This window comes from Mytilus trossulus, chromosome 3 (genome assembly GCF_036588685.1).
Source record: "Mytilus trossulus isolate FHL-02 chromosome 3, PNRI_Mtr1.1.1.hap1, whole genome shotgun sequence".
NCBI classification, from domain to species: domain Eukaryota; kingdom Metazoa; phylum Mollusca; class Bivalvia; order Mytilida; family Mytilidae; genus Mytilus; species Mytilus trossulus.
Genome location: NC_086375.1, coordinates 75,857,996 through 75,873,826, shown reverse-complemented (window position 1 = coordinate 75,873,826; position 15,831 = coordinate 75,857,996). Strand labels below are relative to the sequence as shown.

The 15,831-nt window shown below is 31.5% G+C and overlaps 1 protein-coding gene across 1 annotated transcript in view; it reads left to right on the top strand.

The window, feature by feature from the left end:
• Positions 1 to 254: 254 nt before the first annotated feature.
• The window catches only part of LOC134712440 (unconventional myosin-XVI-like), an 84,548-nt gene continuing 68,971 nt past the window's right edge, over positions 255 to 15,831 (top strand). The window contains exons 1-8 of the mRNA XM_063573976.1: positions 255 to 364; positions 3,397 to 3,666; positions 4,627 to 4,697; positions 5,372 to 5,515; positions 5,957 to 6,065; positions 10,112 to 10,236; positions 13,806 to 13,931; positions 14,437 to 14,678. Coding sequence (XP_063430046.1) covers positions 3,432 to 3,666; positions 4,627 to 4,697; positions 5,372 to 5,515; positions 5,957 to 6,065; positions 10,112 to 10,236; positions 13,806 to 13,931; positions 14,437 to 14,678 — 1,052 coding nt within the window. The 5' untranslated portion in view covers positions 255 to 364; positions 3,397 to 3,431. The remainder of the gene's footprint in view (positions 365 to 3,396; positions 3,667 to 4,626; positions 4,698 to 5,371; positions 5,516 to 5,956; positions 6,066 to 10,111; positions 10,237 to 13,805; positions 13,932 to 14,436; positions 14,679 to 15,831) is intronic.

Genomic DNA, 15,831 nt, shown 5'->3' with positions numbered 1-15,831 from the left:
TTATTATAGATATATAATACAATATGTCTCTGTTGACACTTGTTTGGTAAACGTGAGTTATATATATATTTTCAAAATGTTGGAAAACCGTGATCGTGACGGTAATACAGCTGTCTGACTCACTTTTACCTACTACATGATAAAGTTAAATTAAAACACCTGTGTAGGTATGAAAATTGGTCACGGGTGACTGCACAAACAGTTCGGAACATTTTGGACTTTTTCGATCACTCAAACATAATATTGTTTACAAACAAAGTTAGCATGCATGTACAGTCGGTGTCAATTACCATTGAAAAAAGTATTACATTTGTAAGGAAGCGTATCACCTTCACCAGTTGAAAAGAATATAGATTTTATAAAGGTAGATATGCATTTATTTTTGATTGATAGTCTATAATGCCGTATTAAAATGATTGTACAATAAAATATAAAATTATTTGAAGTAACCTGTTCTGCCTGGAATTTGGGAGTGTTCTTTGGACGCGAAACATTGGACTAGAAATCTGAAACCGAATTGGAATACCGACCTAAGTGGCAAATGGACACCCAATAGGGCCTTGTTTAAATAAATGAAGAGAAAGATTTTAATAACTGGAATGTCTAAACTTGACAAGGATAGTGCATATTATTGGGGAAAACATAATACAAGTTTAGTTACACCTGGCAGTTGCTGATTCTTGCTGATCCAGGGGGTAGGAAGGGTTTTGGGCAATGGAACCTACCTTTTTTTGACAATCAATGCATTTGATTGGTGACTCTATGGGTTTTAAAAACGACCTTATATATCCCTGTAAACAAGTCAAGGAAAAGCAGGGACTACTGACCACTGACTGAGTGAGTTTAACCATTTAACTGCACATGGTGTTACACTGTAAACAAGTCAAAGAAAGCAAGGATGTTCTTACCAATCAGTTAAAGTGTAAACAAATCAGGGAAATCAAGGATGTTCTTACCATCAGTTAAAGTGTAAACAAATCAGGGAAAACAAGGATGTTCTTACCATCAGTTAAAGTATATACAAATCAGGGAAAACAAGGATGTTCTTACCATCAGTTAAAGTGTAAACAAGTCAAGAAAACAAGGATGTTCTTACCATCAGTTAAAGTGTAAACAAATCAAGGAAAACAAGGATGTTCTTACCATCAGTTAAACTGTATACAAGTCAAGAAAAACAAGGATGTTATTACCAATCAGTTAAAGTGTAAACAAATCAGCGAAAACAAGGACGTTCTTACCATCAGTTAAAGTGTAAACAAATCAGGGAAACAAGGATGTTCTTACCATCCGTTAAAGTGTATACAAGTCAAGAAATACAAGGATTTTCTTACCATCTGTTAAAGTGTATACAAGTCAAGAAAAACAAGAATGTTCTTACCATCAGTTAAAGTGTAAAAAAGTAAAAAAAGCAAGGATGTTCTTACCAATCAGTTAAACTGTAAACAAATCAGGGAAAACAAGGATGTTCTTACCATCAGTTAAAGTGTTAACAAATCAGGGAAAACAAGGATGTTCTTACCATCAGTTAAAGTAAACAAATCAGGGAAAACAAGGATGTTCTTACCATCAGTTAAAGTGTAAAAAAGTGAAAAAAGCAAGGATGTTCTTACCAATCAGTTAAACTGTAAACAAATCAGGGAAAACAAGGATGTTCTTACCATCAGTTAAAGTGTAAACCAATCAGGGAAACAAGGATGTTCTTACCATCAGTTAAAGTGTAAACACATCAAGGAAAACGAGGATGTTCTTACCATCAGTTAAAGTGTAAACACATCAAGGAAAACAAGGATGTTCTTACCATCAGTTAAAGTGTAAACCAATCAAGGAAAACAAGGATGTTCTTACCATCAGTTAAACTGTAAACAAATCAGGGAAAACAAGGATGTTCTTACCATCAGTTAAAGTGTAAACCAATCAAGGAAAACAAGGATGTTCTTACCATCAGTTAAAGTGTAAACACATCAAGGAAAACAAGGATGTTCTTACCATCAGTTAAAGTGTAAAGAAATCAGGGAAAACAAGGATGTTCTTACCATTAGTCAAACTGAAAACAAGGATGTTCTTACCAACAGTTAAAGTGTAAACATTAGTCTATGAAAATTGGAACATCATAATGATGTGTTAAAAAATGTACATTTAAAGAAAAACAAGGATGCCATGACCACTTAAACTGTAAACATTAAAGGAACTAAGGATGCCCTTACCACAGTGAAACTGTAAATGATCAAGGAAAATCAAGATTGCCCTGACCACCAGTTAAACTGTAAACAAGTCACGGAAAAGCAGGGACATCCTGACAACAATTAAACTGTAAACAAGTCAAGGAAAAGCAGGGACATCCTGACAACAGTTAAACTGTAAACAAGTTCAGGAAAATTGAGACATCCTGACGACCAGTTAAACTGTAAACAAGGCAAGGAAAAACAAAGAAGCCCTGACCACAGTTAAACTGCAAACAAGTCTAGGAAAAGCAGGGACATCCTGCCAACAGTTAAACTGCAAACAAGTCAAGTAAAAGCAGGGACATCCTGACAACAGTTAAACTGTAAACAAGTCAAGGAAAAGTAGGGACATCCTGACAACAGTTAAACTGTAAACAAGTCAAGGAAAAGCAGGGACATCCTGACAACAGTTAAACTGCAAACAAGTCAAGGAAAAGCAGGGACATCCTGACAACAGTTAAACTGCAAACAAGTCAAGGAAAAGCAGGGACATCCTGACAACAGTTAAACTGTAAACAAGTCAAGGAAAAGCCGGGACATCCTGACAACAGTTAAACTGTAAACAAGTCAAGGAAAAGCAGGGACATCCTGACAACAGTTAAACTGCAAACAAGTCAAGGAAAAGCAGGGACATCCTGACAACAGTTAAACTGTTAACAAGTCTGAAAACGCAGGTTCATCCTGACCACTAATTAAACCTGAAACCATTTTTTGTAAACAATAAATTCAAAAATACATTCCAATCAAAGATTTTTTTTTAATACCCAATAGAAAATATTATTTCTTTGGAAACTGCATTGTATTAAGTGTACTCCTATAGATGCGTAATATTTACCAGATTTGAAGAAATTGATAATTATCAGCATTGTCTTGAACAAGTTAGAAAATCAAACTGAGGACAATGTTCTCCCTAGCGTACATTTCTTAAAAATTATCAACTGTTTTCTAGACAGTTAGCCACTTTGAAATATCAATTTTATGGAAAGTTTGCATTGTAGTGTAAGTCCTCCCAAGTCTTCCTTTATTTAGGAAACATACAAAAAGTTTTCAAAGTTTATTGACCTTGGACATGTTCAAGTGGACAGATATAATATGTGTCAAAACAGGATACCCTGTAACTCTGTTCTTTTGTTCTTTTTGTATTTGTGTTTAGACCAGTGTTTTTCTTTTTCAGTGAATGGTCGAAAAAGTGAATTGAAGCTCAAGGAAATGGAGTTTGACAAATCAGTCCTGGAAAAATTATCAGCAAATGAAAGACTAAAAATTAATCGACAGTTGCGACAAAAACAGATTGAAAGTTACCTGAGGTTTGTTAGAGATCTCAAAGAAAGAGGTGGTGGTTCCATCAAAAAGCCATGCAAACCTAACAGAAAGAATACTAGACCTACATTTCCTGAAGATATACTGCTCCAGGATGCTGTGGAGAATTTTGATGATAAAGAAGGTTAATTTAGATTACAATTCAATAAGTTTGTTGCTAATGTACATGTGATATATAAAGATACTATATATAACAGGCTATTTTATTTGAACTTGGAATTATATTTAATTATGGAATTTGCATAATTTCTTGTGTTTAAATTTTTTGATAAATTCAATGTTTATGTGGTATTATAATCTTTTGAGTGGTTAATAAAACTTTCCATACAATGTATTTGGTTAGATAGTGTTGTGCGCGGCACAGTACATTCTATTGAAAATATACTATTTTCTTTGTAATAGAAAGTGTTGTGCGCAGCACAGAGCATTTCAGTACAGAATAAACATGGAATTTATTAAAAATTTTAATAACAAGAAATCAAGCAAATTTCATAATTAAAAATAATTCCAAGTTCAAATAATAGCCTGTTATATATACTTTGCAAATTACAGCCGGTTTCATTGACTGTGTAGGCAAAAGTATGATCTTTGGTTAGCTTGCTTGTTAGCTGAACCGTGAAGTCAGGTATAACTACCCTTCTTTCCAAGTGGGTAGCCTAGATTGGTTATCTGTTGGACTAGTCTACTCTTAAAAGAGGGTACTCCCGTAGTTTACCTAACCTAATAACGACTTCACAGTTTAGCTGGCAAGCTAGCTAAGTAAAATATTACCTTTGCCTTCACACTCAATGAAATCGGATGTAAAACTATTTAACTTTTTTAAAACAATCTATGTTGTCACATATTGTAAAGAATGATTGTATGTGGCTTAAGTAGACATGCACTACTTTATAGTAGAAATCTATATAATCCTTTCTTTATCATTGAGAATTTGAGTTAGACATGTACCTGACAAGTATTTCGTTACAATACACTGTAGTAAGATTGCCATATTCATCTATACATTAACATTTGTACTACTTGTACCTGGTTTTTATCCATACCCATATAACTGCTTCAAAATTCTTTATTGTTTTATTTTTAGTAACAAGATCATTACAACATGGTTCTAACCACAATTTTAGAACAGGAAATGGGACATCATTGTTGCATAAGGTGAGTAAGAAAGAGCTGACATTTACTATTCACAAATTTTAGCCGTCTCTTCAGTATGATAGAGCTTCTTTATTCATGTAAGAACCACAAAATATCATTTAATAAAAAATATTTAAGGTGCAATTTCTATAATTGTTTGAAATCTTTAAAAATTTGTTTTGATCCATATAACATTCCAAATATTTCTTTCATAATATATGATCAGTGCATCAACCTGGACAAAATTATTAACTTTTTAAAAATTATAAATTCTTGGTAAAATTAATGAATATTTTATATAATTTATGCTGCTACATGTAATACACTCATTTCAGTAAGATAGGGATACAGAAGGAGCAAAGACGAGGGTAGTTATAGAACTAAGAGAGTGTAAATTAATCATGTTATAGCCAAAAGAATTATGTCAGTGGAAGAAAGTTGATAATCTGTTGCAAGTCTATATATATAGTCACTGATTCCCTGACAGATCCAGACTTGGGTGCATTTAGAACTCTCCGTCTAAGAAATAAAAAATGTAATAAATAGTTAAAAATAACAACCAATTTATGTCGAAATATGGTTCTTCAACTTTTGATTATCAGGAGCCCCCCCCTCCCTTAACATCAAACCCTGGATCTGTGCATGAAGTCATTCAGCTCAGTATCATATACACAGTACCTTCATATTTATTTTAGTGTGCATCAGATGACAATGCAGTAACAGCTGCCATATTGATTAGCCATGGAGCAGACGTCAATATACAGGATGATGATTGGTGGACACCTTTACACACTGCTTGTTCATGTGACTCTGTGGATATGATACAGTTATTACTCAATGTAAGTTGTTATGTGTTTCAAACAGATATATGTACATGTACTTTTAATTATCATAGAATTGAGAATTAATCCGTAATGTTTATCAATAAGTCTATGAAAGCCCACCATTCCCCTAATAAAGTAAAATAATGGACAATTTATTAACTTTTTTGCTTGTAACGAGGAGAATTTGGATTTTTTTAAATTAAAAAAAACCCTGTAAGTCATAATAGTAAAGATAGAGTGATACAGTTTCCAAATAGGATATTTAATATTATATATATATCACTCAAATGTATACTTTGTGGAAAGTTGACTCATTGGCACTCATATCACATCTTCTTATATCTATTTATTTCCAAAAAAACAACATTACTATTGTCAAGAAATAAGCTAATGGCTTTAATCCTTTAATTTGTTGGTCTACTTAAATGAATTATGTGTGACTTTAATTTGTTTAAGAATGGTGCTGATATCAATCTGGTTGATGTTGATGGATTTTTCGCTGGAGACCATTGTCAGGATGGATCAGAATGTCAACAAGTTATCAATAATTACATGGAGACCCATGGTATGTATAATTATAATACACTTCTTTTTCCCCAGCACTATACATGTAGTACAATGGTCTATAGAGTTGGTGGTGTATATGTGCTGAAAGTGTTAACATAACTCTGACCTAATTTTCATGATTCAGTGGACGTGTCGCCAATGCGGGACATTACTATCTTAGAATCTGTCGCCTGAGGCATTAACATTTAGGTTCAGTCTGAGGAAAAAGTATTTTATACATCAATAACTTTGTCAAACCTTCATAGAATTTTATGAAATTTGGACAAAAACTTGATTATGAACAAATACAGTATCCAGAGCAAAAATTTTGAAACATATATTTTCATTTTCCCATATTGTACTGATAAATGAACTTAAAGATTTTTTATAACAGTAAAACATTCAGATTCAGCTTAAGGTAAAAGTTTTCAGTCATGAATACCTTTGTCAAACCTCCAAGGAATTTTATGAAATTAGTACAGAGGCTTGTTTATGACCAGAGACAGTATGATCTACATGTATCTATATCAAAATTTTGAAAATATTTATTTTAATTTTTCTGTATATTTTTTGGTAAATAATTTTGTGTAAGTGGACTAAGTTTTTTTTTACATTTAATAACTTTTGAAAATATGAATGTACTGGTAATATTAGTTTAGTATTTTTCATCTTGGATCAAAACCAATAAATTACACCTATTATAAGATAAGAGATTTATTTTGTGAAAATAAATTGACTATTTTTTCCCTGTCAACATTACACTTTTACACTGACAGCAGCAATCACAGGCAAGACAAACTGTTCTGCAGAACCATTTACAACTTTTTATGGTTCATTGATTCATATCAATTATATTATTTTGAAAATAAAATATCTTATCTGATCATATCAAGTTTAGTGATTTGGCTGCTGCGTTAAACATTGCTTGTCATGAACATGCATGAAATAATTGCTACTAGCTAGATATAGATATTTAAGTATATGTCTGCCTGGCATGGTTCATCTATCCTTGACCTCATTTTCATGGTTCATTGGTCAATGTTTAGTTTTCAGTGCATGCACTCTTGTTTAATCAACATATACTTATGTAATAGGGCTCAAATTGAAGCAAAAATAATTCAAGATGGTTAGAAAAATCTAACTGTACCATTTAAAGCATTAATTCTTACTCAAATAAAGCCAAAACGTTATGGTGGACCGAAAGAACGACAGGAAATGAACATTTGAAATGCACATTTTTGATTTTTTTTTTAAATATTTCTAACAGTGGCGATTTAATAAAAGTAAGATATGTTATTCTTTGAAAAAAATGGAACATAACGTTTTGAAAAAATATTTGTCACCATAATTGTTTTTGAGAAAAAAAGAGTACCGGTAGTATAATATTGTTTACTCAATCCCTTCCATTAGCCTCACAAATTGTGCCAAAAATTTAAAAGACGTTTCAGGAAAAGACGTTTGGGAAAAGATGTTATATTTCCCTGCTAATTTTTCAAAGGCAGTATGACGCTAATTTTTCAAAGGCAGTATGACCGTGTGGCAGACAAATGTATTTATAAACTATGACTTTGTTGGATAGTTGTCTGGATAGCACTCATATCGCATCTTTTTATTTATATGGAACCAGTATCTGGATGCGATAAAAGTTCAGTTAGTGTTACTATTGTGTCCGTTTCTGTGTGTCGGTCTATAGTACAAAGCAGGGTTAATTTTTATACGCCCGGGACGGGACGTATTATGGTATACCGTTGTCGGTCCATCTGTCCGTCCATTGTCCACACTTCGGACAATAACTCAAAAACACTTTCACCAATTTCCATGAAACTTAAGTGAATTGTTTATATCTATTGACGTTAGCTACCTTTCGTTTATTTTTAATTTCAGATTTAAAGTTTTGGATTTATGGGGCTTCATTCATAAAAAAAGGGGGATTTTTAACACTTCGGACAATAACTCAAAAAGGCTTTCACCAATGTCCATGAAACTTTGATGTCACAAATAATACTTAATCAAATCTGACGAAAACATGAAATTTGTAAAATCTTTAGTTCTATTTAAACCATTAAATTTCTTGTAAAAAAATAGGTTCCATGAATTTTGTATACGCCCGTCGTCTTTCAGACAGGATGTATTATGGTATACCATTGTCTGTCCGTCTGTCCGTCCGTCGTCCGCACTTCAGACAATAACTCACATAAGCTCCCTTTCCATTTTATAAATATAAAAGGTACTTGGTACTCAGAAAGTTTGTTGTGAACAAGATAGAATGTATGGATGAAAAATTCAGACAACAAACTTAGGTAAATTTGAGGTAGCCTTAATAGTGCCATTTTTTTTGTGCATTTTTATTTATTATTTGGGGGGGGGGGGTATTTGACAGGGCTCACACTATTTCTAGTTGATCATATAATTTCATTAAAAGACAAGTTAAAAGAGCAACGGGCGTATCATGTGCTAAAGCGCAGCCCTTTATTATATTATATTTCCATTTGATGTTTTTGTTCTGAAAATTCATTCAATATGCCACTTGACATCCGTCATCCATAATCATTATTTATTTTACTTTTACTTTACAAAGAAGTGTTTTTCTTGTACTGATTATATTACGCAGTCTATATTTTCACATATCAAATCGCCTGCACTGTAGCCGTTCTGCTAGACCACACGACCACCTAGACTTCACAAAAATAAAGCTTTCGGTGGCCTGGTGTTACCTTTTCTCATCTATCTGTTTTTCAGATACTTCAAAAAATATGTCAACATGAATTATATTTGGTGTATAGAATGATTGCATGCATTTTGCACATGTCTGTCATGGTCTATCTGCCCTTGACCTCATTTCCATGGTTCATTTGTCAATTTCCATTTATGTAATTTGTCCTGTCTCTCAGATACATTGTAATTGAGAATAGGTTAACTATATTTGGTATATGGTATGATTGTAAGGTGAACACATTTGTTTGGCAGGGTTCATCTGACTTTGAGGTAATTTCTATTGATCATTGATAATGTTAACTTTATTGGAAACTTATAGTGAAACATTATATATGGTTATCTTCATACATGTATTACACATTATCAGCACCTGTTCAATCATGATAATTAAGCAAGCGAGATATGTCAGGCTGTGCACTCTTGTTTTAATATTTACTTTTGTACAACTTTAGATTTACTATAAAACTAGTTGTTATTATTGGTTTTTGTCCAAAATGTTTTTAATGATGTGTAGGAAAAAACCTTACTCTGTGTAGAATATGTATTAAGTAAGAAGAAATTTTGTAATGTTCATTAATGGTAGATAGATGGATTTTGTTAACAAACAGCACAGTATCAATAAATAGGTATAATTTGTCACAATTTTCCAGAAAAGAGAATCATGCATAACTGGGATTTACAAAATGATACTTCATATCATGTTGGTGAAATGAGTGAAAACTTAGATGTTCCTATCTTTATAAGGTTTAAAACTAGAACTTCCTGTTTTGAACAGAAAATAAATTGACTTTCTTTATTAGTATTGAGTGAAAACCAGATGACGGCATGCATATAATGATACTTCCTTTTGATCTCCAATAAATTCATTGTATTTCTCTCCAATTTTTCCTTTAATTTATGTAATAATGTTGATATGCATACTATTTTTAAATGGGTATTTTTTCATTTACATGACTTCAATATGATCTAATTTGTTTTAATGTATCATTCATGCTCAAGCATTCATGCACTTTCACAAAACTTAAAGATAGATATTTCAGATTTGTGTTTTAACCCCTTTAGTGCATGTAGTACAAATGAAAGCAACATTTTTGTAAGAACACCTTAAAAATATATTGTTAACATCTCTTTAAAAAAACAAAGGTGAATGAACTCAGGAAAAAAAATATCAATGAAGATATTTATTTAAATGAAAATTTTCATGATAATATGAAAATTATGACATACATATAATAATGAAAAAAACTTTATTAACAAAAATAGATCCCAAATAGGCGTGACCTAAGAATGTTACCTGAAGTCACTTTCTGTTTACTTTCTGTGTATCTGTTATCTTTATAATTTATATAGGATTGGATGCTAATAGGAAAAAAGAAATTCAGTTATGGAAACCTCGTCAGATGTACAAGGATGTTGATGATCATTTATGTAATGGTGGATCCCCTAACAAAATCAATGACAATAAAGTGTCACTTGTAAGTCTGAGCTTAATTAACAATGGAATACAGTGTAACTTGTAAGTCTTAGATTAAAACTAACAATGGAATAAAGTGTCACTTGTAAGTCTGAGCTTAATTAACGATGGAATAAAGTGTAACTAGTGAGTCTGAGCTTAATTAACAATGGAATAAAGTGTCACTTGTAAGTCTGAGCTTAATTAACAATGGAATAAAGTGTAACTTGTAAGTCTAAGATTAAAACTAACAATGGAATAAAGTGTCACTTGTAAGTCTGAGCTTAATTAACAATGGAATACAGTGTAACTTGTAAGTCTTAGATTAAAACTAACAATGGAATAAAGTGTCACTAGTGAGTCTGAGCTTAATTAACAATGGAATACAGTGTAACTTGTAAGTCTTAGATTAAAACTAACAATGGAATAAAGTGTCACTTGTAAGTCTGAGCTTAATTAACGATGGAATAAAGTGTAACTAGTGAGTCTGAGCTTAATTAACAATGGAATAAAGTGTCACTTGTAAGTCTGAGCTTAATTAACAATGGAATAAAGTGTAACTTGTAAGTCTAAGATTAAAACTAACAATGGAATAAAGTGTCACTTGTAAGTCTGAGCTTAATTAACAATGGAATACAGTGTAACTTGTAAGTCTTAGATTAAAACTAACAATGGAATAAAGTGTCACTTGTAAGTCTGAGCTTAATTAACAATGGAATAAAGTGTCACTTGTAAGTTTGAGCTAAATTAACAATGGAATAAAGTGTAACTTGTAAGTCTGAGCTTAATTAACGATGGAATACATTGTAACTTTTAAGTCTTAGATAAAAACTAACAATGGAATAAAGTGTCACTTGTAAGTCTGAGCTTAATTAACAATGGAATAAAGTGTCACTTGTAAGTCTGAGCTTAATTAACAATGGAATAAAGTGTAACTTTTAAGTCTTAGATTAAAACTAACAATGGAATAAAGTGTCACTTGTAAGTCTTAGCTTAATTAACAATGGAATAAAGTGTCACTAGTAAGTCTTAGATTAAGACTAACAATGGAATAAAGTGTCACTTGTAAGTCTGAGCTTTAATTAACAATGGTATACAGTGTAACTTTTAAGTCTTAGATTAAAACTAACAATGGAATAAAGTGTCACTAGTGAGTCTGAGCTTTAATTAACAATGGAATACAGTGTAACTTGTAAGTCTTAGATTAAAACTAACAATGGAATAAAGTGTCACTTGTAAGTTTGAGCTTAATTAACAATGGAATAAAGTGTAACTTTTAAGTCTTAGATTAAGACTAACAATGGAATAAAGTGTCACTTGTAAGTCTGAGCTTAATTAACAATGGAATAAAGTGTCACTAGTAAGTCTTAGATTAAAACTAACAATGGAATAAAGTGTCACTTGTAAGTCTGAGCTTTAATTAACAATGGTATACAGTGTAACTTTTAAGTCTTAGATTAAAACTAACAATGGAATAAAGTGTCACTAGTGAGTCTGAGCTTTAATTAACAATGGAATACAGTGTAACTTTTAAGTCTTAGATTAAAACTAACAATGGAATAAAGTGTCACTTGTAAGTCTGAGCTTAATTAACAATGGTATACAGTGTAGCTTGTAAGTCTTAGATTAAAACTAACAATGGAATAAAGTGTCACTTGTAAGTTTGAGCTTAATTAACAATGGAATAAAGTGTCACTAGTGAGTCTGAGCTTAATTAACAATGGAATTAAGTGTAACTTTTAAGTCTTAGATTAAGACTAACAATGGAATAAAGTGTCACTTGTAAGTCTTAGCTTAATTAACAATGGAATAAAGTGTCACTAGTAAGTCTTAGATTAAAACTAACAATGGAATAAAGTGTCACTTGTAAGTCTGAGCTTTAATTAACAATGGTATACAGTGTAACTTTTAAGTCTTAGATTAAAACTAACAATGGAATAAAGTGTCACTAGTGAGTCTGAGCTTTAATTAACAATGGAATACAGTGTAACTTTTAAGTCTTAGATTAAAACTAACAATGGAATAAAGTGTCACTTGTAAGTCTGAGCTTAATTAACAATGGTATACAGTGTAGCTTGTAAGTCTTAGATTAAAACTAACAATGGAATAAAGTGTCACTTGTAAGTTTGAGCTTAATTAACAATGGAATAAAGTGTCACTAGTGAGTCTGAGCTTAATTAACAATGGAATAAAGTGTAACTTTTAAGTCTTAGATTAAGACTAACAATGGAATAAAGTGTCACTTGTAAGTCTGAGCTTAATTAACAATGGAATAAAGTGTCACTAGTAAGTCTTAAGATTAAAACTAACAATGGAATAAAGTGTCACTTGTAAGTCTGAGCTTTAATTAACAATGGTATACAGTGTAACTTTTAAGTCTTAGATTAAAACTAACAATGGAATAAAGTGTCACTAGTGAGTCTGAGCTTTAATTAACAATGGAATACAGTGTAACTTTTAAGTCTTAGATTAAAACTAACAATGGAATAAAGTGTCACTTGTAAGTCTGAGATTAATTAACAATGGTATACAGTGTAGCTTGTAAGTCTTAGATTAAAACTAACAATGGAATAAAGTGTCACTTGTAAGTTTGAGCTTAATTAACAATGGAATAAAGTGTCACTAGTGAGTCTGAGCTTAATTAACAATGGAATAAAGTGTAACTTTTAAGTCTTAGATTAAGACTAACAATGGAATAAAGTGTCACTTGTAAGTCTGAGCTTAATTAACAATGGAATAAAGTGTCACTAGTAAGTCTTAGATTAAAACTAACAATGGAATAAAGTGTCACTTGTAAGTCTGAGCTTTAATTAACAATGGTATACAGTGTAACTTTTAAGTCTTAGATTAAAACTAACAATGGAATAAAGTGTCACTAGTGAGTCTGAGCTTTAATTAACAATGGAATACAGTGTAACTTTTAAGTCTTAGATTAAAACTAACAATGGAATAAAGTGTCACTTGTAAGTCTGAGCTTTAATTAACAATGGTATACAGTGTAACTTTTAAGTCTTAGATTAAAACTAACAATGGAATAAAGTGTCACTAGTGAGTCTGAGCTTTAATCAACAATTGAATACAGTGTAACTTGTAAGTCTGAGCTTGATTAACAATGGAATAAAGTGAAACTTGTAAGTCTGAGCTTAATTAACAATGAACTAAAGTCTTAGCTTAACTAACAATGGAATAAACTACTAATTGTAAGTCTGAGCTCAATTTACAATGGAACATAGTGTCACTAGTAAGTCTTAGCTTAATTAACAATGGAATAGAGTGAAACTTGTAAGTCTGAGCATAAATAACAATGGAATAAAGTGTCACTTGTAAGTCTTAGCTTAGTTAACAATGGAATAAAGTGTCATTTTTTAGTCTTAACTAACAATATAATACAGTGGAATAAAGTGTCACTAGTAAGTCTGAGCTGAATTAACAATGGAATAAAGTGCAACTTGTAAAGCTTAAATTACAATAGAATAAAGTTAACTTCAAAGTTTTAGCTTAGCTATTAATGTTTTGTTAAATGTATTTTGTCACAAAGTTTTTGCACTTGGCTTTTTTTGTTAACCATTTGGTTTACTTGGTTTTTTTCAGTTACACATAGCCTGTGCTAATGGGTACAAAAAAGTCATAAAGTTGCTTATGAAACATGGTGCAGACATAAATATTAAAGATAACCTGTACTGGACCCCGTTGCATGTAGCTTCTAGATTTAATCAGGTCAGTTCATGTATTGTAAATCTTTTCTTGAAATTGTTTACTTTGTTACTTGAGTTTTGTGTTTTGCTCATTTCTTGTTGACTCAATGGAAACATTAGCATCCTGCTTACTGTTAGAATTTATTTGAGCCAGTTTCAAATACAGAAATCATCTACAATAGGATATCTTGGAGTAAAGATGCAGATAGGATGAAAATACCCTCAAAGACCATTGCTCTGACATTTAATATATATATGTATTACTATAAAACAATCAAAGATCTGCCATTAAAACTCAATTCTCAAAATAAACTAGTTAACAAGGTCAACTTTGGAATGGTGGTCTTTCTTTGAGGTTGTAAAGTGTACGTCTTGCACACATACTTATAGGTTATATGAACCATTGTGTGTACTGTTGTTATAAAGGTAAAAGCATTATGTCCATAGGAAAATGATACCCAGAAAGTATGGTTGAAAATAAGTCCGATGTTTGAACATCAGGAGTAAGATTTAGCTTTCATTTGCAGTTGGAAACAGTCAAAACTTTGATCAAGCAAAAAGCAGATTTAAATGCTTTAGACAACGAAGGAAATAAACCATCAGCTTTAGCAGGAAGTAATGAGATCAAAGCTCTCCTTCTAAAGAGAGAAAGAAAAACTAACAGAGATTCTGAATCATCAGAACTAGATGGTGAAGATGATGATGATGTAGAAGATGAAGATGATGGCCTACAAGGAGGGGGTATAATAAGAATTAACAGTAAAACAGTGTAAGTTTTTTTTTTATATGATTTTGTATCTTTGGAATGTTTTAGAGGTGAGAATAGATCATTTAATTTTCCTCTTTCAACTATAAAAAGTTTACAATTAAAATTCTTTTTAAATACATTCATTAAATAATATAAATGATATATTTTCTATAAAAAAACTCATTTTGGAATTATTGTTCTCCTTTGAATCTTCCTGGCCAATTGCATCAAAATTTAGCCAAGACCCCCCTAAGCATTTCTAGTTTTTTGTACAACTATCCTGCCTGCAAACCAATATGGCCACCATGGCAAAAATAGAACATATGGGTTGTGTGAAAAACTTTGAATTATTGTAAATACGAGTATTAAAGTAAAAACAAGAAAAGTCAAATCTACTGTAGATTTATTATTATTCGTTGGATACCAATTGTCAGAAGGTTTTGTGTGTGGAGGTGAACCACAAATCAAAAATCCACAGAGTTGCCAGTTTTACTCAATCTACTTAACTTGATACCCAGAAAAATAAAAGAATCCACAGTAGTTGGTATATTGAATGACTGTAAGATTTACTGGTCTGTTTGGCTGGTGTCATTTGACCCTGACCTCATTCATTGTTTAATGGTCTATATTAAGCATTTATATTTTGGTTTGTTTTTCAAATACAATGAGAAGTAGGTCAACTATATTAGGTTTATGGAATGGTTGTAAGGTGTTCATGTTGGACTGACAGCTTTGATCTGATCTTGACATCAATTTTTATGGTTTAAAACAATGTTAACTTTAGTATGTGTGGTTTGTCTACTTCTCAAGTACTATAGGCTATAAGGTCACTATATTTGGTGTATGGAATGATTGTCAGGTGAACATGTCTGACTGGCATGTTTCATATTACCTTAACCTCATTTTCATGGTTCATTGGTCAATATTATGATTTTGTGGTTTGATCTGTTTCTCTGGTACTAAAATCAATAGGATTATGGAATGATTACTGAATGTACATGTCTGTCTGGCATCTGACCGTAACTTAATTTTCATGGGGCCATGACTTAATTTTCGTGGATCATTGATACTTGTAGTAAAACCTTCATATTACAGATTTTCAACATGAACTTTATTTTAAGTAAGACAGGTGATACAATTGAGCATGTGTACACTTTTTGTTTATTTACACTTG